The 22,838-nt window shown below is 41.1% G+C and overlaps 1 protein-coding gene across 1 annotated transcript in view; it reads right to left on the bottom strand.

Annotated features, from left to right (window-relative positions):
* The window catches only part of HSD17B3 (hydroxysteroid 17-beta dehydrogenase 3), an 83,679-nt gene that overhangs the window by 41,245 nt on the left and 19,596 nt on the right, over positions 1–22,838 (bottom strand). The window contains exons 3-10 of the mRNA XM_045839809.1: positions 15,655–15,730; positions 13,826–13,933; positions 12,431–12,498; positions 11,129–11,164; positions 7,371–7,405; positions 6,194–6,275; positions 5,484–5,549; positions 3,512–3,661 (exon numbers count right to left, since the gene is read on the bottom strand). Of these exons, the coding sequence (XP_045695765.1) occupies positions 3,512–3,661; positions 5,484–5,549; positions 6,194–6,275; positions 7,371–7,405; positions 11,129–11,164; positions 12,431–12,498; positions 13,826–13,933; positions 15,655–15,730 (621 nt within the window). The remainder of the gene's footprint in view (positions 1–3,511; positions 3,662–5,483; positions 5,550–6,193; positions 6,276–7,370; positions 7,406–11,128; positions 11,165–12,430; positions 12,499–13,825; positions 13,934–15,654; positions 15,731–22,838) is intronic.

The following is a 22,838-nucleotide window of genomic DNA, read 5'->3' as shown; positions in this document are numbered from 1 at the left end:
TGCTCTGGGTGAATCAGTGAGTGGTGAGTGAATTAGAAGGCCCAGGACAATACTGCATTCCACTGTAGACTTTATAAACACTATTTCCTTAAGCTACACTGAATTAATTTTTTAATTTTCATTCTTCAATAATAAATTAAACTTAGCTTACTGTAACTTTTTTACTTTATCAAATTTTTAGTTGTTTTATCTTTCAATTCTTTTGCAATAACACTTAGCTTAAAACACAAACACATTTTACAGCTGTACAAAAATGTTTTCTTTCTTTAATCCTTATTCTGTACACTTTTTCATATTTTTAAATTTAAAAGTTTTTTTTGCTTTTTAAATTTTTTTGTTAAAAACTACGATACAAACACACACATTAGCCCAAGCCTACACAGGCTCAGAATCCTTAATACCACTGTCTTCCCTTCCACATCTCATCCCACTAGAAGGTCTTGGGGGGCAATAACATGCATGGAGTTGTCATCTCCTATGAAAACAATGCCTTCTTCTAGAGTAACTTCTGAAGGACCTGCCTAGGTTCTTCTTGAGGAGGTGTCACTCTTTTCAGAAGTAGGTCCATGGTGATTTATTTAATTTGTTTCTTTTTTTCATTATAGATACGTTTGTAAGCAGATAATGCAATCCAAATATTCCTCTCTATAAATAAAAACCTTTTGGTGTTTTTTTTAATTAAAAACTTTATAAGGATCTTGCTGAAGTCTGCAAAACTTCTGCTAACCTCCACACTGGGAATTTTCTTGAAGGTTGTTTTTCTTCTCCTGCAGTTTCCTTTTCCCTTGTGTCATCTTAAGCTATGTGTTCCTGTTCCAGTTCCAGCAACTCCTTATTAGTCCATTCTTTATGAACCACCACTAGGAGCTCCTCATGGTCATCCACACTCACACCCAGGTGAAAGGCGTTTGTCCCCTCAACCACAGCCTTGCTGGTTTTGCAACCTCCTCATTCTTGGCAAATCTTTTGAAGTCATGGGGGGATCTTCTTGAGTGTCTTCTTCTAGATGTCATTCACCCTTTGACCAAGCCCAAGCAAGGTTCTTGATGCAGCCATAGATGTAATTTTTCCAAAATTGCATCTGTGTCTTCCTCAGTTGCAGCAATAGCCTGGGCAAAGGCCCTCCTCATGTAGGAGGCTTTAAAAGCTGCTATGACTCCTTCATTCATTAGATGAACCAAAGAGGTTGTGTTTGAAAGGAGAGACACCACTTTGATATTGGGATAAAAATCACCAGTAAAAGGAGTATATCTGGGGACATTGTCAACAATAAGCAAAATGTTGAAAGGTATGTTATTCTCCAAACAGTACTTCTCCATTTTGCTGGATAGCCATTGAGGAGGGCATCTTGGAAGAGAAGCCAGATCACCCAGGACTTCTCATTGCTCCTGCAGTACACTGGCAGTGTGTGCTTTCTGATGTGCTCAAGGGCCTTGGGGTTCTCACCTTGACAGACCAAACAGTGTTTCAGTCTGTAGCCTGTGTGACATTGCCCACAAGCAAGACTGTCATTCTGTCCTTAAATTCTTGAAGCCTGGCAATGACTTGACCTCCTTATGGATGAAAGTCCTTTTGGGCATCCATTCCAAAACAGAGACATTCATCCATACTGAATAGTTGCTCTGGCAAGTAATTTTCCTCCACAATCAGCTTATCTAGAGTTTCCAAAAGTTCTTCAGCTGCCTTCAGAGCAATACTTGCAGACTCACCACTCACTTTCACATTATGGAATGAATAATGAATGGTCCTTGAATTATTTAAAATGCCCAGAGCTAGCAGCAAATTTGACATCATAGTGAGGTGCAGCCTCTTCCTTCAAGATCACAAACATTTTGCCTTGGCTGTGATCATTGTGGTTCTGGGAGGGATACACTTCTGTGTCCAGTCTTTACCCAGGTCAGTAGAAGTTTCTCTCTGTGTAGTGTAGTCCCTTCACAACTTGTCGTCTTGTTGCCTTCAATAAGGCAGATCCTTAACAGTTTCCATCACGTTGTTCTTGTTATTCAAGATCATAGCCATGGTGGATTGGGGCATGCTTGACTGGTGAGCAATAGCCATCACCAATTTTCCACTTTTGTAGTCCTTAATCACAGTTAATTTCATTGCCAGGTCAATCACTCAAAGTGGCAACATTAACAGTGGGCTTTGTGTGCTTAGGGGCCACAGCAAACAAAACAACACAAGGTTAACACAAGCACTAGAGAAAATGTACTCAAGAGTCATGGCAGACACAACATGTACAAGGTGGATGCCCTTGTAACACGGCATACTGTTTTACAGCAGACTTTTCATAAATAGAAAGGGTATGCATTAAAAAAATAACAACAAGCATAATACAATATATCATAAACTGGTAATATAGTCACTTATTATCATGTCAAGTAATACACACTTCAGATAATTATATGTCCTACACTTGTATACAACTGGCAGCACAGTGGGTTTGTTCACACCAGCATCACCATAAATGTGTGCTGCATTGTGCTACGACACTATGATAGCTCCTGGTCACTAGGCAATGCCAATTTTAACCTTTGCTTCATTGTAATCCATGAGACTACATCACATACGTGGTCTGTTGTTGACAGATACGTAGTTGTTATACAGTGCATGACTACAGTTGCTAAAATATGAAGGTTTTGTGACACTTTCTCAGCAAACAAGGTTTTCTCGAGACTAAAACAGCCACTTACAGGAACAGCCCTGAGTACACTCTAAATTAAGAGGACTGTGTCCATGGTAAAGCACCCTCCCTCCATTCTTTCTCTTTGTGAGCACTTTCTTTCCCTGGCGTTCCATCTCCCAGCTTCTGCATGTCTTTCCTACCAAGGCTCCATTAAAATGAGATTGCAAGAAAAGATCTGTTTAAAATTCTTTGGTGATTCTCGAAACAGCACTATGTGGAAACTGTTTTGTTTTGTTTTGTTTTCACTATTACCATGCAATATTCGCATTTACTTTTGTTTCATGTTTGTTTTTGTTGCTAAAAGTGGCCAGGGAATGGCGAGAACTGGAGACACATGCCAGTGAAGCCCATTTCCACCTTCGATAGAGTCCGTGGAGCACAGGCGCCAGCTTGTGCTGCTCACAAGAGCCGGCCGTGCACGCTCCTAAATTCCTCTGCACGGACAACACACTGGAAGCTTAAAATCAACTGTGAGGGAGGAGTTAAATGATGAAAATCAGCAAATGCTACAAATTGAGGTGTTTTGTTTTACTTTTTTCTGGAGAGCCAGAGAATTAATTATTTGTGAATATAGAGGGTCAGAGATGACAAGACCCCCTCAGAGAAGCTCCCTGTGTCTTGGTCGACTTTTCCCAGGACCTCTGGAAGCCACCTTACTTTCTGAGGCAAGAGGGGAGGCAGCCAGAGGTTTTGCCAGCTTGGAGATTTTTTGTGGGCTGAGCACCCAGGCCTCCAATAGCAAGGAAAAGCTAGCCCAACCCTGCGAGGGCCACCTGCACACCTGTCCTCATTGCTTCAAGAAAGGAGAAGTTAGTTATGAATTACCAAGATTTCATGGACGAGGCAGCCGCAAGTTTCATCTCCAATCATGACATAATTTAGTGATTCTTTAACAAACTCATTGGCGGTCTTGGTTATCAGGCTGGTATTGAGACACTTTGTCATTGGGGTCGAAACAGAGTATGGGGTCAGCACCTACAATGGGAAATAAAGCCATAACACAGCAGTAGTCTGCCCAACCCTGAAAAATGAACCCCCATCCCTTCATTTTACAACTCTGCCCTTCCCATAACAAGTTTCAGGATCCAAAACGATAAGGGAGCACCAAAAAAGGCATGGAACTGGCCCAGAGTGGGCAATCGGGTTTCAAGCTTCACTCTGCCACTGACTCAAGGGGAGGTTTTAGCCACACACCACCAGGGGGTTCAGACAGGGGACTGAGGTCACGGGGAAATCTCTCAGAATACGGTTGCCAGACTTTGAAAATAAAAGCACAGGACACTTGGTTAAACTGAATCCAAGCAAATAACAAAATAATTCAGTATAATTATGCCCTAAGTATTCCATGGGCTATACTTACATTTAAAATTTTATTTGTTATTTATCTGAAACTCAAATTTAAGTGGATCTCCTGTATTTTATCTGGCAACGCTACCTCAGAAGTTCATTTGTAACCTATATGGCCAAAGTTGGAGCACTTTAAAGCACTCTGGGTTCCCACTTTCACACTTCAGTTAGGAGCCAGGAGTGGCACAGATCTCATAATCTGTCGTGTCTTGATAAGGAAAAGAAACCAACTACATATTGTACCCCCAAATCTGACACTGTTTCTGCCCATGGTCGCACCACCATGTGGTCTGGCATGAGGTTTCACAAGGGGTTTCTTACTTTTTTCCCAAACATAAAGACCTTAGCAGCATCTTTAGAGAGAAAAAAAGATCCATGCTTGGTTTGTTTTTTCTTCAAATCACATTTGTAATTTTTGTCATATCACATTTTCTTCACATCACACTTGAAATAACATTGTATATAACTGAATATAATTATGAATCAATCCAATTGAATTTGTTCTCATGGAAATGAATGCAGTTATTAATTTGCATAACACTTTTCTTCCAAAGATCTCAAAGCATTACTCTCAAGCAAGAGATATAGGAGCATGTATTCCCAACCCATTTCCAGACATGGAAATAATAAGTATTTTCATTCCTGCAGTGAGATTTGGTTGACAAAACACCTTATTGTAGAAAATAGTGATGAAACTTGCATACTTGTTTATTCATTAAATCTTTATAATAACCTAGAGAGGTAAGCAGGTATTGCTAATAGTATATCACACATTTCTAATAGTATGTCACACAGCTGCCCAAGCAACAACAAAACCCTCTGTAAACTTTTTGTTCCAGGTTCTAGAAACCAGTAGACTGTGTTGCTGAGCCAACCACATGTGTATCATTGACACCTCAAGGTGCCATATTGCTCAGCCTGCAGACAGCAGTGACAACCCAAACACTTTGCACTAAGGACAAGGTCATCTCCATGAGAGTCTTGTCATTGCTGGTGAAAGGGGAAGCAGAGCTCCTCTTCCCCGACTGCTCAGGACCCCAAGTGGGAGGCTCTCTGTGGACCACCACAAGTGGAAGGCCTGCAAGGGAGGCCCCACTCCTCCCAACATGGGCCGAGTGCCCAGTGTTCTTCTGTTCTCTCTCCCCAATTCCTCCCATGTAAGCCTGTCCTCTGTACCTCTATCAGAGAGTAAAGGTAGCAAGAGGATCGACAGCATCATGAGCACTCACTCACCTTGTCCAGTTCCTGCACCAGCACCCAGGGCATGGGGGAGGGCCACAGAAGGTGGTACCAAGGTGGCACAGTGGCCATTGCAATGGTTGTGGGAACGTCATTCAAACCACCTTCCTCCCGGCTGCACTTGCACCACCAGCCCTGCAGGGGGCAGTGGCCCCAGCTCAATGAGGATCTGGAGTTCTTATTTCCATGGACTCAGAACTGTTACCCTCACCTGGATAATGATTCCTTTTGCTTTGTATTCTGCTTGCAGTGCCTTGGAAAATGTGCACACAAAAGCCTGGAGCAAGAAGGAGAAACACCTCAGGACCCAGAACTTGGGTTCTCCATCAGAACCCACTTACTCAGATTTTAAAGGGTGCCACAGGAGCCTTTGCTTATCTTAAAATATAGCAGCTTTTCTTAATGACAGTTAGGACTTCATTTCTCAGTCTGAGACGAGCTCCTTCAATCAGTGGGAACATACATCTGGGGACAGATGCATACCTCCAATCACTGCACATAAGTGACCTAAACCAGGGGGAACAGTCCCTTGTGTAGATTAACCCCTCCTCTGAGAGTTTGTTTTTAAGACTAAGGCCTGAGGATACCTGGCTAGACCTCCAGGGCAGGAAGGAAAGCACAGTGTTACTTGCTGACAGGAAGGCAACAGGGCTCCCAGGCAAGGAAGTGAGTGAGGGCTGGAGGCCCCAGGGGCTGTTCATGCCCAGCTTGCAGGGCATGCAGGCCTTAGTCGGCTTGGCAGCAGTGCCTTCTCCCAGTGTGCACCCACATGCCTGCTGACTAAAGCTCCACCCTCTGCACAGAAGAGTGCCTCCTGGCAGATCTGTCCATCTACTGGTCAGATAATCCAAAAGAAAATGCCGATTAGGAGAAACAAGAGGAAGAAGGGGAAGGGAACTCAAACTACATGCTATCACTCACCTTGGAAGCTGAATACATGGAGTATAGAGGCCAGGGAAAGAGGGCCACCCCAGAAGAAATGTTCAAGATGAGCCCTTTCTGCCTAAAAGGCAAAGAAGCAAAGTTTTGGTTGCTTTGCTGCCTGTCACACCTTGAGAAGGAAGGGAACAAAGGGACTCTTGTGAACGCTGGAGAAACTCCACCCTCTTTAGGCTTGCACGTGCACTAACTGCTCTGCTTCCAAGGACTTGGAGTGGAGCTTCCCTTCGTCATGGACTATGACACTACACAATGACATCACCCGTCAGTCAGTTGACATCAGGGCTTGTGACTGGAAATGGGCTCTGCTGTAACAAAGCTTCCCCCACCGAAATTCAGGAAACCAGCTGAGCTCAGACAAGATCGGGGGAAGAGATCCTTCTCTCTCAAATGTGGCTACAGGAACTCAAGTTCCCTTTTGACTCATAGACACAACCCATGACAAGACAGATGCCATGTGTCTTGGGTGGAATTTGACAGTCCATCATCTGCTTGCACAGGCACCCCACACAAGTCTCTGGGGTCCTTATTTTTCCTTTTGAAATTTAATCTCTTTAATCCATCCCAATAAGATGAGTTCAATTCAGAAAAACCAAGAAACTGCACTTCAGAATCCATAGCCAAGCCCTTTCTTCCTCTAGGGAAGATAAAACTATCGACCATTTGCTTTTAATAAATACCATCTGAAAAAAAAAAAAAAACAGTTCCCAAATGGGTGTTGTAATAGGGTGATAAAAACATGGAATAAATGGAGGCACTGATGGGGTGGTGATTTTTACCACTAAATTGGAATATTCATTCTGACAAGAGCTGAAATTCATAATAACAAAGAGATGGTTGTGGTCTCAGGCCAACTTCTGAAGTTTCTTTTATGCTCAACATAAGTTAATCTTTTTAATACAATGTATGCTGAATCTGCTGTTCTCTTCCCTCCAGTATATGTTACATTTGACCTTCCAACATGCTTATCTGTTTGCAAAGTTGGCCAGGCTCAGAATGTGGGTTTTTTTTCTTCTTCTGTAATCTCCATGTCCTTTCATCATAGTTTTATCATTTGTTAAAGTAGCAGCCAGATGAACTCCATCCCCCCAATCTCCAAGTCTGACTGCCAGACCTGGAAGACCTTGCCACTCTACTCTTTTTCAAAGAAAGGCCTTACCTTGATTCCATGTGTTTCAGAACCAGCTGTGTCATCTATAAGAGAAGACCAAAGTTAAGCCTGGACAAAGTAAGAAAACAGCAGTGGACAGCGTGACTTGGGGAAGCGGGTGTGGGAGGAAGCTGGAGAACTGCTCAACCTCAGATGGGCTTGAAACTCTGCTGACACTTATTGGAGGTCGTTCTGGCAACACCAGAGCCTGGCTGGAACCCACAGAGGCAGCCAGACAAATGGCAAACTGCTCAGAGGCCTCTGGTTTCTCCTCCATAAAGCTAAAGTCTTCCTGCAAAATGAGGTCAGTGACAAATTATGGCAACTGGCTTCTTGTTGTGGGACCAACACTGAGGTCCCCAGATACTCTTTACTTTGGGAGAGAGGGAAAAGTAGGCTGGCCAGCATAAACCTTGGCCATGAGTTAGGACTGGGGGACCATCAGGAAACCATGCAAGCATCCACAAGCATCTCAAGTTCATAGGAAGAGGTGGAGAAGGACATCTGTCAATTCAGCATCAGCCACATAAGCAACCTGCAAGTTGTCTGTGAAATATCTCCCTAAACAGAACATGTCTGTCTATCTGTCTGTCAGAATTGCAACAATATTAAGAAGTCCCTTCCCCCTCCCAACCTTCTGCTGTCAAAGATGTCTTCTCTGCCACTTCTGGAGCTTAAATGTCCCATGAAAAGAGGTTTGCATGCCATGATTATAAGGCCCACATTTTAAGAATTGAGGAGGAGGCGACTGTGTGTCTAAAATGTTCTCAAAAGTGCACTTCTGTGGACTCGGGTCCTGTCTGGAGAGCAAGTTTGAGACAGAGAGGAACCAAATGGATGCAGAGAGGCAGAGAAATAAAAAAGACTCGGGACCAGAAGACAAGTTTTGCCTATTTCTTTGTGTTGTCTGGGAGTCCTGCCACTGCTCCCACCTCACAGGCCAGGCCCTTACGCCCAACTGCAGGGGCCTCCAGAGCGATGGTTTCACTGCGCAGGGTCAGCTGGAGGGGTGGGAGTAGTGGGGAGGAGGCTCCCTGGAACCCATGGGACTGCCTCCTGAAGTCCTGGATTTTAATGGAGGTGAAAGAAGGACAAGGGCCAGATTGTGTCACTACCATTCCTGGGCTTTTCCAGCTTCACTGAGGGTGTCCATGGAGCACATCCTCAGAGTGTCCCACATGAATTCTCCAGCCTCATTGGGCAGGGAATACCAATTAGAGAGGGAACATCAGACTTTGTGCGTCTCTGTCACAACGCTCCCAGCATTTATTCTCTGATTGCACCTTCCTTTGCCCTCAAACTCATCTCCCATCTCTGCCCTTGACAGAGATCTCTGCTATTTCCAGATGGCTCCTTTGAAATGATTAAGTGATACTTGTCATGCCTCCAACCAGCATGGACAACTGGAGATGGCATACTTACAACCTAACCTGCAATGCGTTTTCTCTGTTTTTAGGGAAACTGGTGTCTAGCAATATGTAAACTATTTTTTTAACAAATCAAATTTCTCTGCTATAGGAATCAGAGGTTATCAAATGCATTTGGGAAGCCCTGTGATCAAATCAACCAAAACCGAAAGATCAACATGTAAAATAATGTGGAAGATTTTAGTGGTAAGTCTGCCAACAGTTGGACATATAAAACTTACAATTATATCAACTGGGAGTTTTAAAAAGCCATTGATTGCTCAGCAAAAAAGAATGTGCATATCAATAAAAACTGAGCAGGAAACTATAAAATACCAATGTGCTTACAGAAAAACAACCAATGATTAAAAAAAAAGAAGAAGAGGAAGAAGAAAAAGGAGGAGGGGAGGAGGAGAAGAAGAAAAGAATTCTCAGCCCAACTTACTCCCCTGGAATTTTTTTTTTTGTCTTCTCAGCATCCATCCCCTCTCTTAGGTTGAGAGCAACTGATTTTCCTTTGGGAAAGCAGCCCTCCACAGCCAGCCCCATCCATGTTTTCAGCCCCACAGCCATGTTTTCAAGATGAGACTGAGTCTCCTGCTGCTCCCCCGCCACAATCTAGATCCATGAAATCAGGGATCATACCTGATTCACTGCTGCAGAATGGAATGGTCACAAGGGCTGCCACATGCAGTTGAGATTTCTGTGTGCTGAGCCAGGTGCCCAGCTGTGGGCTAAGGGGGGCTGAAAGCCCAGGGTTCACTCACAAGCCATTTAAAGGGCTCTCGCCATTCAGAGGAAAGGAAAACATTGTGTTCACACAAAAGTACCATCTACTCACCAAGCAGCGGGTTGTGTCCATTCTCAAGTAGCACCTTTTGCCAAACTGCCCAAAAAGGGTGATTTTTTTAATTCAATCAAGGGTACAGTATAGGACAGCCTTGTGGTAGTCATATTTATAAGTTCTTATGCTGAATGGCACCAGACACAACACTTAGTCCAATCCTTCTTTTTTTTTTTTTTTTAATAATCCTCACCCAAGGACAGGCTTATTGAGTTTAGAGAGAGGGAAAGGGAGGGAAAGAAACATTGATCCATTGCCTCTCCTATGCACCCTGACCAGACACTTAACCCAAAACCTGGCTATGTGCCCTAACTGGGAATTGACCCCATGACTTCCCAGTTTATAAGACGGTACTCTAACCAACTGAGCCCCATTGACCAGGGTTTAGCCCAACACTTTTAATGCAGATGAAGAATCTGAAATTCAAGGAAGTTAAATGCATCCCAACACTGTCTGACTAACTAGTAGCTGAGCTGGGGTCAGAAATACACTTGAATGTGAACTTCAGTTCAACAAACACAAGGGGGAACCAAACCCCCCAAGAATTTATTTATTAAAAATTGTGTATTTATTCTTACATGTCTAAATTTCAGTCACCTTCAAAGTACTCTCCATTTGATGTAATACACCTATCGAGACACTTTTTCTACTGCTCAAAACAGTTTTGAACTTGTCAATTTTGATGCCTTTTAGTGCTTCTGCCATTTTTGTTTTACCTCTTCCATTTTGGCAAAACATTTCCCTTTGAGGACTTTTTTCATCGGAGAAACTAACAAACTGAAAAGCCATTTGGGGCAAGATCAGGTAAATAGAGAGTGTGGGGCATGGGTGTCATGCCGTTTTGGGTCAAACACTGCTGAACACTCAAGCACAGTGAGTACTCATAAATCACTCATCATGAAATGGGCATTGAAAGAGTCTTCAAAAAAAATTCACTGCAGAAGAATGCAGCCTCTCACAATAATGCCAGCTGGTACACTGATACAGATGGATTCCTACAACACTCACCTAGTGGGAAAAGCCTGTACTACAAAGGGCCTGCCCTCCAGAAAACAATTCCAGTTTGGGTGGGGTTTTGTTTTTGTGTGTGTATATTTATTGAACAACAAGAGTCTATAAAATCCACACCACACCCTCTGTCTTTTCTCCAAACAGAGTGAGTTTTCCTCTGTTTACAAGAACAAAATCAGAGGACAGTACTGAATATTTTTTAAAAGTCACCTTGGAATCCAGAATCAGTTTCAGCATCATCAGGTCTAACATGCTCTGATAGGTGACAAAACAATGCAGAAATAGGCTTTAAACACTAGGGAGAATAAACTCATCATTGTACTTGATGAAAACAGAATAAGACATTAAAAGACTTGACTGAGAGGTAACGCTATGTTACCTCTCAGTCAAGTGCAGTTCAATTTCAGAGAATTCTCCTTCTACAAGGAAGGGGCCAATTCTCCCGAGTTGTCACGTTCTAATAGCTGCTTCATTTTATGCACTTAGCACATACATGGACCACATACCTTTACTACCGAGGTGATGTTACAGTGGATGAGGCTCTGTAATAAATAATCATAACCACAAATCATCCAGATCATTTCAGAAATTCTCTTGAGATGCAGTCAGTGCTAAAGAACCATAAAGTGGGCAAACGCATATGTGTGAGCTGTTCCTTGCTTGCTCACTCATTTCAGACTCCTAACTGAAGTTCAGCAAGTATGCCCTAGAACTGGGGCACATCTGACATCCACACTGTGTGCTTCTATAAAATGTGATCTTGAATAGAAGTTAAGAGTATCCTCAAAAATTTAAAGAGGAATATGGACTCGGTTTTTCAAAGGGAGATAGTTAATTTCTAGCTGCAGGGAGAGAGGTTAGCATGTGTGGGTCTAGAAGACAACAAGATAGAGAACAGAAAGGCAGATGATTGTGTAATTCTAGATAGAGACTCTGGGCTACAGAGGCCAGATAAGAAGCTACTAGAATTGCCCAAGACAGAGGTAAAGGGGGACAGACACAGAAACAAGCACAAATACAGGCGTACATAGAGAAAGAGAAGCAAGAATGGAATCTGCTTAATGAAAAGACACATATTTATGCCAGAAGCAATGACCACAGGGCTAGAGGAATGGTGAAGCAGCGTTTGGCAAGGATGTACAATGACGTCCACACAGTCTGGCATTCTATTCCCATTCAGTAGGCTCAGGGCTTCCACAGGAACATAGGAATACCTGCAGAAACATGACAGCCTCCTCAGAATTGGTATAACCCCATGATGTCAAAGGTCAGGCCTGGGAAAAACTTAACAAATAGTACCTTCAAAGACTGCTAAATGCATATCAAATTTACTCATGACCAACAAGGGTGGCCATGGTTCTGAACCGAGCTTGCTGAACTTACAATACCCTCAACCACAGAGTTTGTGTTACTGACTTCCCTCACACTGAAAATTGAACAAATGTTATTACCTAGTATGACAATTTAAAAAAAAAGCTGGCCTCCCACTTGCATACACAATTGTAAATTTTTCAGGCAGTACGATCCCTTATAAGGCAGAGCACAGAGCCCCCAAAAGACTGAGACAGTAAGCAAGTAAGTTTTGATGTGCAGAGAAGGGGGGAGATGACCTTACCCTAGAGGTAGCTGTGAACAGTGGTACCCTTGACTGTCTGTCAAGCACTAAGATGAAAGGAAAGGGAAACCCCCAGATATCCACCTGGAATTCAGAATTTTTCCAGAACACCCTTCCCAGGTCCTGGCAATGATCCAGCCAGGGAGCCCAGTACCCGGTGAGAGGACACTATCCCCAGAAAGCACAGATATACCTGGATTTCATCTGGTGTATTCAGGAAATGTGTCGGGAGAAGGCTTGGAAGCATTCCAACATTGTTGACTGACAAGGAGAGGCAAAGCAGAGAGACGTCAAAAGAGCTAGTGGCAAACGTTTACTGAAAGCCTTAAAAAGAATCACATTCAACCCAGAAATTCTTCTCTTGGAAAGTGTTTCTAAAGAAATAATGTACAAAAAGGTTTTTCTATGACGTTGTTCACTGCAGCATGATTTGATGACAGCGAGGAAGTCTGAGGGACACGCTGTGGTCTGACAACAGGAAGTCCCTGAGCGCACTGGGGTGCATGCAGCCTGGTCTGGAGCATGAGCAGTCTGTCCCGCTGCCGCCCCCTGAGAGACGCGGGAGAGGTCTGTGCTGTACCGTTTTTGAAAATGTTACGAAACAGTAAATTAAATCCTGTTTTGAAAATATGTGTAAATATGTAAAATTTATGTAAATATATAAAACTATGTATCTAGAAGGATATGCACCAAAATGCTATCTCAGGCTGTCAGGATTTTGAGAAATTTATAATTCTTTTATGTGCTTCTCTACTCTTTCCAGTTTTTCTGCAATGATGTTTTACATTTTTATTAGTAAAAAGAATTAGTAATTATGTTTTTATGATTTTATTTATTTATTTATTTATTTATTTATAGAGAGGGGAAGATAGGGAGAAGGAGAGAGAGAAGAACATCAAAGTGAGAGACAGAAACTTGGATTGGTTGGCTCTCACATTTGCCCCAGCCAAGCACCAAGCCCACAACCCAGGCATGTGCCCTGATGGGAAATCGAACCTGTGACCTTTTGCTTTGTGGGATGATGCCTAACCAATTGAGCCACAGCAGCCAGGACATATTTTTAAAATTCAGCAGGAAGTTCAGAATCAAACCTTCCTTCTATGAACAATACAAACACTGTCCCCAGAAGGTGTATTTAGTTATAAAATAGCTCATTTATAAATCAGCACAGAAAAAATATTATCTTGTTTCCTGAATAAGGTAGTCAAGTCTCAAATAATCACATTGACTTGCCACTTTCATGGATCATCCACGCAATGTTTGTTTGCTAAATGAACTCCTTTAGGCTGCTGTTTCTGAGAATCCCTCTTCCTGTAGAGTGCCAATATCAGTTCAGTGAAAGAAAATTCATTTCAATATTAGGAAATATGGTTGGGTAAGTAGAAATGTGTAAATCTGATACATGCTAAAGCTATATATAAATTTATTAATCCAGTAATGCCTCTTGAAGAATTGAGATTTAATATTCATTTAATGCTACAGCTTAAAATACAGTTATGAGTTAAGTTTAAGCCACCATGGAATAATCAAATGTCACTAAGATAATTATTTCACTGATGTATTACAACAAACTTTGCAATCAACTTACCTAAAATCCCAATTTCTAAGCCTTCAAGTTTTTCTTTAATATATTCATAGATGTCGTCCTTGGTAAAATCTGCTTGTATAATTTTCACACTACTCCCTGTAGTCCGCTCTGCATTAGAAACAGCGGTTACTCTTGAATGAACAGGAGCCCAAATGCCCTTCTTCCCGAGGGAGTTTCCCTGGCACTCCCACACAACCTGAGCAGACTATAAAGAGCACAAGCCCAACTCCCCGTAAGAAACAAGAAATAGCCCTGGATAAATGCTGGGATGGGCTAAAGATTTGTGAATGGTGGTTTCTCTGTGAGTCTAAGAGTTACTACAGTAACAGGTATATGCATTACAATGATTTAATGCCATGATTCTCAGCATGAGCACTTACTAGAAACACAAAATCTCAGGCTCCACCCAGACCTACAGATCCAGAAAAACCTGGGAGTGGGCCCAGGGATCCCTTTGCACACACACTCCAGGTGACTGTTGCACACTCAACTTTGAAACACATAGACCAAGAGCTGTGACAGCAAACAGTGACACTGCCTGTGCTGTATCAGTCCCCTCCACAGAGACAGCAACGCTCTGCATTTGTCCAACACTTTAGGATTCATAAAGCATTTACCTACACAATACATTTTAATCCTCTCTACAGCCTTGTAAAGCAAGTATTATCCCCCGCTTTTCAGGGGAGAAAACTAGGCTCTGAGAGGCTATCTACCTCGCCCAAGGGCACACACACCCTGTTCCCACCCAGCCAGGGCTCTTCCGGTCCTTCCCCCAGATTTGCCTTGTGCAGGAGCCTTCAGTCAGATCTGAAAGCAATAGACAGATTTCACCAGCTGCTGCCTGCTCAGCATTGGATTCAGACCCAGTGTTTCAAGGGCAAGTGATCTTGAGGCATAATTTGGGGGTGGGGGAGTGATTTCATACTAAAGGCACCGCTTGCTTTTCAAGAGGATGATAAAAAGCACATTTTAACATTGTGAGAGGAACACTGAAGAATGTCCTAATCTTGGTCAAAGTTACTTCTGATATCCAGACATAAAACAAAAGCAGAATTCATTGGTCCAATGGCACGGAGCCTCCTGGTGCGATTGCTCAGCCTGGGCTTCCCACACTCTCCGAACCCAAACCGCCCGAGGAGCACAAAGGCGTCTCCCAGACAGCCTGCCACGGTCTTCATGGTCTTTGTATAATTGAAGACGGTTCCTTTAACTTAAGGAGTTTATTAATCACTAAATAAATAATTAATGATTAAAATGCAAATACCCAAAAAGGGATATTATGATCATTATTAACTAAGAATACTTCAGAGAGGATCATAATAATAAAACTTTGTAACATGAATGCTGCCCCCTAGGACAGTATTGTACAGTATGCAACCTTCACAGCTATACAGAGCAGCCCTGAATCAAATCTTTTTTTAAAACCTGACAACCACCGCTAAGCATCACCCCTCACCCTCCTGCATGAAGCAGAGCACAGACATAGGGAAACACAGATCTGCTTTTGAAGGGAGTGGCAGATGTAGCCAGGAAGCTTAGGCCTCTGGATAAGGAGGTCGGATTCCAGAGATGAAGACACCGGAGCTAGAGATGAAGAGAGTAGACCTATTCGTGCGTGAATCTGATCCTGCTTCATCGAGCCCAAAGACTCACTGGTGAATTGAAGCCCCTCACTTATCAGTCAGTGCTTAACTTTGTAAACTGAGCTCCCGCAGAAGCACCAGGAACCCAGGCTAAGAGAGCAGATGAAGGGATGCTGAGGAAAGAACCAGAGCAGACCTGACCAGTGGGCCCCACAGACATCTTCCTTATTCCTTGGGGTCACTCACCAATCTCCATGGCAAGAGTTTGTAGTTTTTCCAGCGTCCTGCTGATCAGAACAACGTTGAGCCCTTGTCTTGCTAGCTGGGGGTGGGAAAACCAAAAAAGACAAAGCTTATCAGTAGACCGGAAGGCTTGATTTAAGGGCGAACTGGAATATCACCCACTGGTCGCAAGGGAATGTGCTTGCTTCTCCTGGATTTACATGTGCAGAATGTGGCAAAAGTTTCTGGTTTATGAGCCACATCAGGTCAGGCTAAATGTGACATAACCATAGTAGTTCATGTGTGTGCGTTTATGATGTGCCAGGAACTATTTCACCTTTCCTTTTGTGCAGATTCCTACCTTCTGAATGCCCTCTCATCTGAACCTCCTGGGATGGGATGTGTGCTGGAAATCAGAACTTGGAGGGTATTATAATTCATGTGTCAGGCTCCAGGGCAGCACTCCTTAATAAAAAAACATATTTCTGCAGCAACTTCTGAGCTGCTTCTTATTCACATGGACATTCTTCTTGTGGTTCACTTTATATAGCCATGATCATGGACTGGAGCCCTTTCTCGCTGTTCTCTGGCTTCCAACAGGGCAGAAAATGAAATAGGGAAGTACAGGATAAGTGGATGCTTCCATGAGATCAGCAAGGCATTCTCTTTGGAATGTATATGACTGAGACCCATGGGGGCCAAGTGACATAGTGCGGAAGTGGTATGCATAACATGGCACAGGGGACATGGAAACTCTGTGCTGGGCATCACACCTAAAAATGCTACTCATGAAGAAAATTACAGGTTTTCCTGAAGATAAGAGGGAAAACCGATGTTCATGTAAACAGAGACTGATGACATTTGAGTTTGTGACAAAGGACCCAATTAATAAAAAATATTTATGGCTTTAATTAAATGATTTATACTGCTTTAATTGTGGTAAATTACACATGACAGGAAATCTTCAATGTTAATGAATATATGGGATATTTCATGACTTTGCACATTACCTTGCACAGGGCCCATGCTCACTTCTCTATGTCATTCCCATTTTAGTACATATAGTATGCTGCCAAAGCAAGCACTACACCAGTATTTTCATAAAGGATTATGTATTTTAGAAAATACAGAAGATGCCAAATGAAAGACTGTAACATAGGGTCTACAAGAACCACTCATTCGATCTTCAAGCCAGTGGTCTCAGAATCACCTAGGAAGATGTCAAAAAACACCAATTCTTATCAAACCGTCCAAATAAACATCTCTGGGGTTGAAGCCTCAGCATTTACATATTCTCTAATTTAATTTATTAAATTATACTATTAAATACACAAATGCATTCTCATTGTGAAATGCATTCTCAAGGTGTCCCTGGTGCCACCAGTCCACACCCTCACTCACCACAGGCTCTTGCTATCTCCGGTTTGGTGCTCCGACTTCCTAACTTCATCTCAGCATATACATGCATTCACGTATTGTATAAATACATGCAGAAACAAATGTTTACTTTGTGGGTTTTCTCTCTTTTCATACTTTAAAAATAGCATTGTGAGTATTGTCTTTTTGACTTACTGTTTTATCTTATTGCTAAGTACGGTACCCATTTCTACATCCGCCCGTGTTGAGCCCCTTGCTTCTTCTTATTGCTCCAGGGTGTTCATAGTTCACTTTTCGGTGCGCATTGAGATTGTCAAGTTCTCTCATTACCAATACTGCTACACGAAAAAACCTTAAATAGCTCTTTGTATATACAAGTGAATTAATCCCTAGAGTAAATAGACAAGCAGCAGAATTGTTGTGTCAAAGGGTATGTGTTTCTTAAATTTTAACAGTATTGCCCAAATGCCCTCCTTTAAAACTGTACCATTAAAAATACAATTACAGCTATTTCTCTGACCAATATTTTATACTAATAAACTTTTCGACTTTTTCCAACCTAATGGTCAATAAATTATAATCCCTTTCTTGTTTTAATTTGCATTTCTCCAATTAACAGTGGGGCTAAGTACCTTTTTGTATATTTATGGATGAAACATCAGTATGTACCTTTTGTTCATTCCTCTACTGGGTTGTCATTTTTTAATAATTTTTTTATTTTTTTATTTGTGGGAGTTTTTTATATGTTCTGTGTATTAATTTTTTGCCTACTATGTACATAGCATTTTCTCCTTTATTTATGGTGTCTTGGTGTAACAGGATGCAGCCAAGAAGGGCGTCCCAAACAGGGATTTGGAATGGGGTCCAGAACTCAAGGTGTCCAAGAAATATTAGAAAAATATATAGGATATCCTCACCCCTCCCCTGCCACAGGTTTGAGTTGGGGGAAGGGACACATGGAGCAGAACCATGCAGAGCTATTTTGTATGGCAACAGCTTCACAGCTAACCTCTGGCATGGTCATTTAACATATCTATAACCTTTAACTCATTTCATAGGTACGTTAAATAGCTGTGGCCATGCTTTGAACCAGGGGAATGGAAGTGACTTCCACCCAAGATGTAACTGGGAGGCAGCTCCCCCCTAGTTACAGCACCCTCGTGAGAGCTTGGAGAAGATTGGCTCCACGCCATGGGGTCACACCTGCCCAGACTTACAATGGCAGCCCAGTAAAGCTGGAAGAATACAGGAATGCTGACAGGTGTAACTGATTGTAGGAGGAGTTGGAAATGGGGGTGCAGGGGAAGATTGGCGTGGGGATTTAAACCCAGACTTGGCAGCCATGTGAGAGGAGAACCATGTGGCTTTGGCAGAGTAGGGACCCTGCAGCTTTGGTGAGAGTGAGGACCATGTGGCTCTGGGATGCTCCCTTTTGCCACGTGGCTTAGGAAGCAGGAGAAACTTTGCCTGGAAGAAAAGGGGTGAAAGGACTCTTGCTGGTGGGCCATGAGAAGGTGCCACACGGCTTTGGATTAACTGGAGATCACTGGCGACAACACTGCTGATCGTGCTGGGAACCCAAATCACGGACTTCTGCTTCTTTTCCTGAGATACGGTACCCTGGACTAGAGCAGAGGGAGAAGGAAGGACTGTGTGCATCTGTGGGTATCCTAAAGGATTTTAACATTTTAATGAAGACATTAAGTTACTACTGTAAGTCTGTATAGCTTTAAATAAATATTTCCTTTTCTTTTCACAAATCTCTGGCATTGAGAGATGTCTTTCCTCTGGTGGTGGGCATAGGGAAACTAGTGGGGGGTCCTTTCAGTAATAGTATATCGTACACCCCCCTTAGGTCTGTTTTGCAACGTTAGCATACATGATATATTAATTTTAATGTCATCAAGTTTGTGAATATTTTCCTTAAGGTTTAAAAAAATTTTCTTTAGGATTTTCCCTAACTCCAAGAATATAAATAGATTTTCCTATAACTCTCCATAGTTTGTTTTGTTGTTGTTCTTGTTCTTGTTTATTTTTGAAAATAAGGTGAGATTGAAATCATCTAGCATTATTTTTTCCAAAATGGGTGGCTAATTATCTCAACAATATTTTTCTCTTTGTCCTTTCTTTCCTGATTTAAAATGCTAACTTAGTCATATGCAAAATTTTCAGTGGTACATGGGTCTGCTTCCATTCTGCCTGTTCTGTTTCATTGACCTATTTGTTAATTTATATACCACTGCCACTTACAATCTAATCATAATCTTATAATAAGCTTTGGTATCTGATGTCTGATAGAGGAAATCCCCACCATTTATTATGCTCTTTCAAAACATTTTTGTTTTATCTTCTTAATGTAATTTTCCAGGTAAAATTATGTCTTTTTAGAAAGTATTATATTGAAATTAGAGATATTCAGGAGGGAAGTTACTCCTTGGCAGTGATCAGTCATCTCAGCCATAAATATGATCTCCATTTATTCAGATTTTGTAATTCTTCTAAACACTTTTAGAAGTTTCTTCATGTAAATTTGGAACATTTCTTGTTAATTTGCATTAGTTAGGATAATATTAGCTGCTGTAACAAATAACTCCAAATTTCAGTGGCTTAATACAACGAAGTTTGGCTTTTTGTCTTATATAACAGACTCTATTGTAAATAGTCCACAGCTAAGAAAGACTTTATTTACCACACAGCACTGGGTTGAAGATTGCCCAGGGCATTGACAGGCAGCCAGTGCAACAATTCCAAGAGGGTGGAGAAGATGCCCTGCCCTTGCCACCTTGGCTAAGAAGTGGCACACATTATTTCTGCTTGATTTCATTAGCACAATTAGTCACATGGCCCCACCCAGATGTTAGGGAGGCTGGGAAATTTCCTGGCCGGGCAACCACTTATCAGCTGCAACTCTATACCAACAGAAGGAAGAGTAAGGATATGGAGGACATGTAGTTGTCCTTGAGTCCAATAATCTGAAGTTTACTTGTTGGTTTTGTGAATTAAATTACTATAGAAAGAAGAAGAAAGGCTAGAATTAAATACCTAGATTCAATTCCTGTTTTCCTCACTTGCACCTGTGTGCACAACCTGGTCCTTTGGTTTCCTCGTCTGCAAAACAAGGACATCAATAGACCTACTTTATACACTTGTTCTGAGATTAAATTAGAAAATGCATTTAAAAGTTTATGGCATAGAACCTGTCATATTGAAACCCTCAAATAGTATTAGCTCTTTTTTCTATATATTTTAAGTTGATTTTAGAGAGAAGAAAGGAGAGAGTGAGAGAGACAGAAAGACAGAGACATTGATTTGTTATTTCATGCACTAATGCGTTCATTGGTGCTTTGACCAGGGATCAAACTTGCAACCTTGGCATACTGAGACAATGTTCTCAACAACTGAGCTACCCAGCCACGACCTTTTTTTCTATATATTCTAATTTGTTATTATTTGTCATTAGAAACTCTGCCCAGCTACCTAGGTAAAAAAAAATGCATTCTAATAACTTGTTCATCAACATTTGACTTTTTATCATGGACAATAATATACTCTACAAAGTATCATTCATCCCTTCCTTTACAAGATTTGAATACTTTGTTCTTATTATCTTGATTAACACCTCCTGAACAATGTTAAGCAAACATTACTGTCTGTTTCCTACTATACTGAGAACAAATTTCTCAATACGATGCACAATGTTTCCAGTATTTCTGGAAGATAACATTTATCGATTTCAGAATATCTTCATGCATTCTTTTTTTTTCTAAATACTTCTTTTTAAAACTTCCATTTGCTAGTATTTAACTTGGATTCTAATACTCTTATGCTATCTTTATCCCATTTCAGTATGATTCATGTTAATCTGTCTATTCAATTCATGAAACATGTAGGTAACCAACTTGTCCCAGGATTTTCCTAATTTTAAAACTAAAATCCCCACATCCCAGAAACTGCCTCGGATCCAGGCAAATCAAGATGGTTAGTCATCTTAAATTTTGTTTTACCTATTCCTTGAGAATTTACTAATATTTACTTATGGAAATGTTTAGGTGTTTTATTTAAGTATAACCTTTCACGTTTCTTCTTTGAGTACTTGTCTCTTATTGTTTTCCTACTTCCTCTCGAGTCAACTTTGATTACATTTCCATAGGAAGAAAATCATTTCTTTCATTTAAATTTTCAATTTATTGATACAAAGTTTTAAATGATATTTTCTTCCTTCTCTCTTTTTTTAAATCCTTACCCAAGGACACTTTTTCATTGCTTTTAGAAAGAGAGGAAGGGAAAGAGAGAGAGACAGAGAGAGAGAGAGTCAGTTGCCTCCTGTATGTGTCCCAACTGGGGACTGAACCCACAACCTTTTGGTTTATGGGACACACTCCAACCGACGAGCTAAGCCAGTCAGGGCTTCTCTTCTTTGTTTTTAAAAATGTTGTCTATAGCTAGGTTCCTAATGTTGTTATTTCTCTTTCAGTTTTCTTTTTTTTCCCCTTAGCTTAAGTTTTTCTAAAGATTTGTTTTCTTTTTTGGTCTTTTTCAAGAATCAGCTTGGCTGATCAGTTACTTCAGTTTAAACTGATCGATTTAATTTATTCCTGTGTTTCCTATGTCATCAATTTTTGTTTTTCCCTTTATTAATTACTCCTTCTATTTCTTTTTGATTTATTTTATTATTTTTTTACAATTTCTTGACAGTTAAGACAACTACAGTCTTTTTTATTTTCTACTAAGTGCATTCAAAACTAAAACTTTTCATCTGCATAATACTTTGATACACAAGGGTGTCCATTTTTATTTTTTCTTTAGTCTTAAAGCTACACTGAAGAATAATTTTTCAATATAGATAAGGATATGGATATCATTTTCCAAGATTATCCTTAATTTTAGTGCATAGTATTCAGTGAATGTAAAGGTATGTTTTTTGCTATTGTAACTTATCACAGTTTTCTTTGTAGCCTAATAAGCAGACAACTTTTATGATTGTTCCATAAATGTCCTTAAGGAGTGTGTATTTGATCTTTTTGGCTACTCGGTTTTATATACTGTTGTCTCTTAAACAAAACTTGAGGTTTACCTCAATACACTACAATGGCTTACCAAATATTAATTAAACCAGTATGAGAGGCTATTTAAATTTCTTATACCCTTAAATTTTTTTGATTTATGTAATAAGATGTTAAATTAGAAATTTCAGCAGAAGTACTAAGACTCAAAAGATAATCAGATCACAAAGTGATTTCAAAGAGAAAACCAAGGAAAAAATATAAAGTAATATCATTCTTGAGCCCTTCCCTGATGGACCCCACATTCATATAAATATATAACAGAGTGGCAATGAGGAAGGATTTGTCAAGAGGATTGCTTTGGTTCTTCCTGCTTCCTAACTGTGACTCCCATCCCCAAGGGCAGCGTGAGGAAGGAGCATTACCTGCCTCTCACCTTGAGTCAACAGAGAGGAGTAGCATCCCATCTTATTGTATGTTTTCCATACATTGTACTTTCCTGTTCTTTATCTCTGCCCCCCTTTTTTGCCTGAATTGGTTAATGTAACATAGGCAGTGCTGTTGTAACAAGTTAACACTAAAATCTCAGCAGTGTAGTAACGTAAGAAGGCTTATTTCTTATTCACTGTGCTTGAACTGTAGACTTACTGACAAAGGCCAACTCCCAAGCTTATGAGCAGAGACTGGAGCTTATTGGTGCTCTGATAGTGGCACATTCTGCTGCCACCACCCAGAGTTGTTTGAGCTTTCTCCTTGACCATATGTGGGAGAGAACTGGTATAGGACTACATTCTTTCCACACCAATTATCTCAAAGCAAAGAGACCTC

The sequence above is a fragment of the Phyllostomus hastatus genome, unplaced genomic scaffold, assembly GCF_019186645.2.
Source record: "Phyllostomus hastatus isolate PE091 unplaced genomic scaffold, TTU_PhHast_1.1 phas_contig_312, whole genome shotgun sequence".
Taxonomy (NCBI): Eukaryota; Metazoa; Chordata; class Mammalia; order Chiroptera; family Phyllostomidae; genus Phyllostomus; species Phyllostomus hastatus.
Note: the sequence above shows the minus strand (reverse complement) of the source record. Positions and strands in the feature narration are given on the sequence as shown.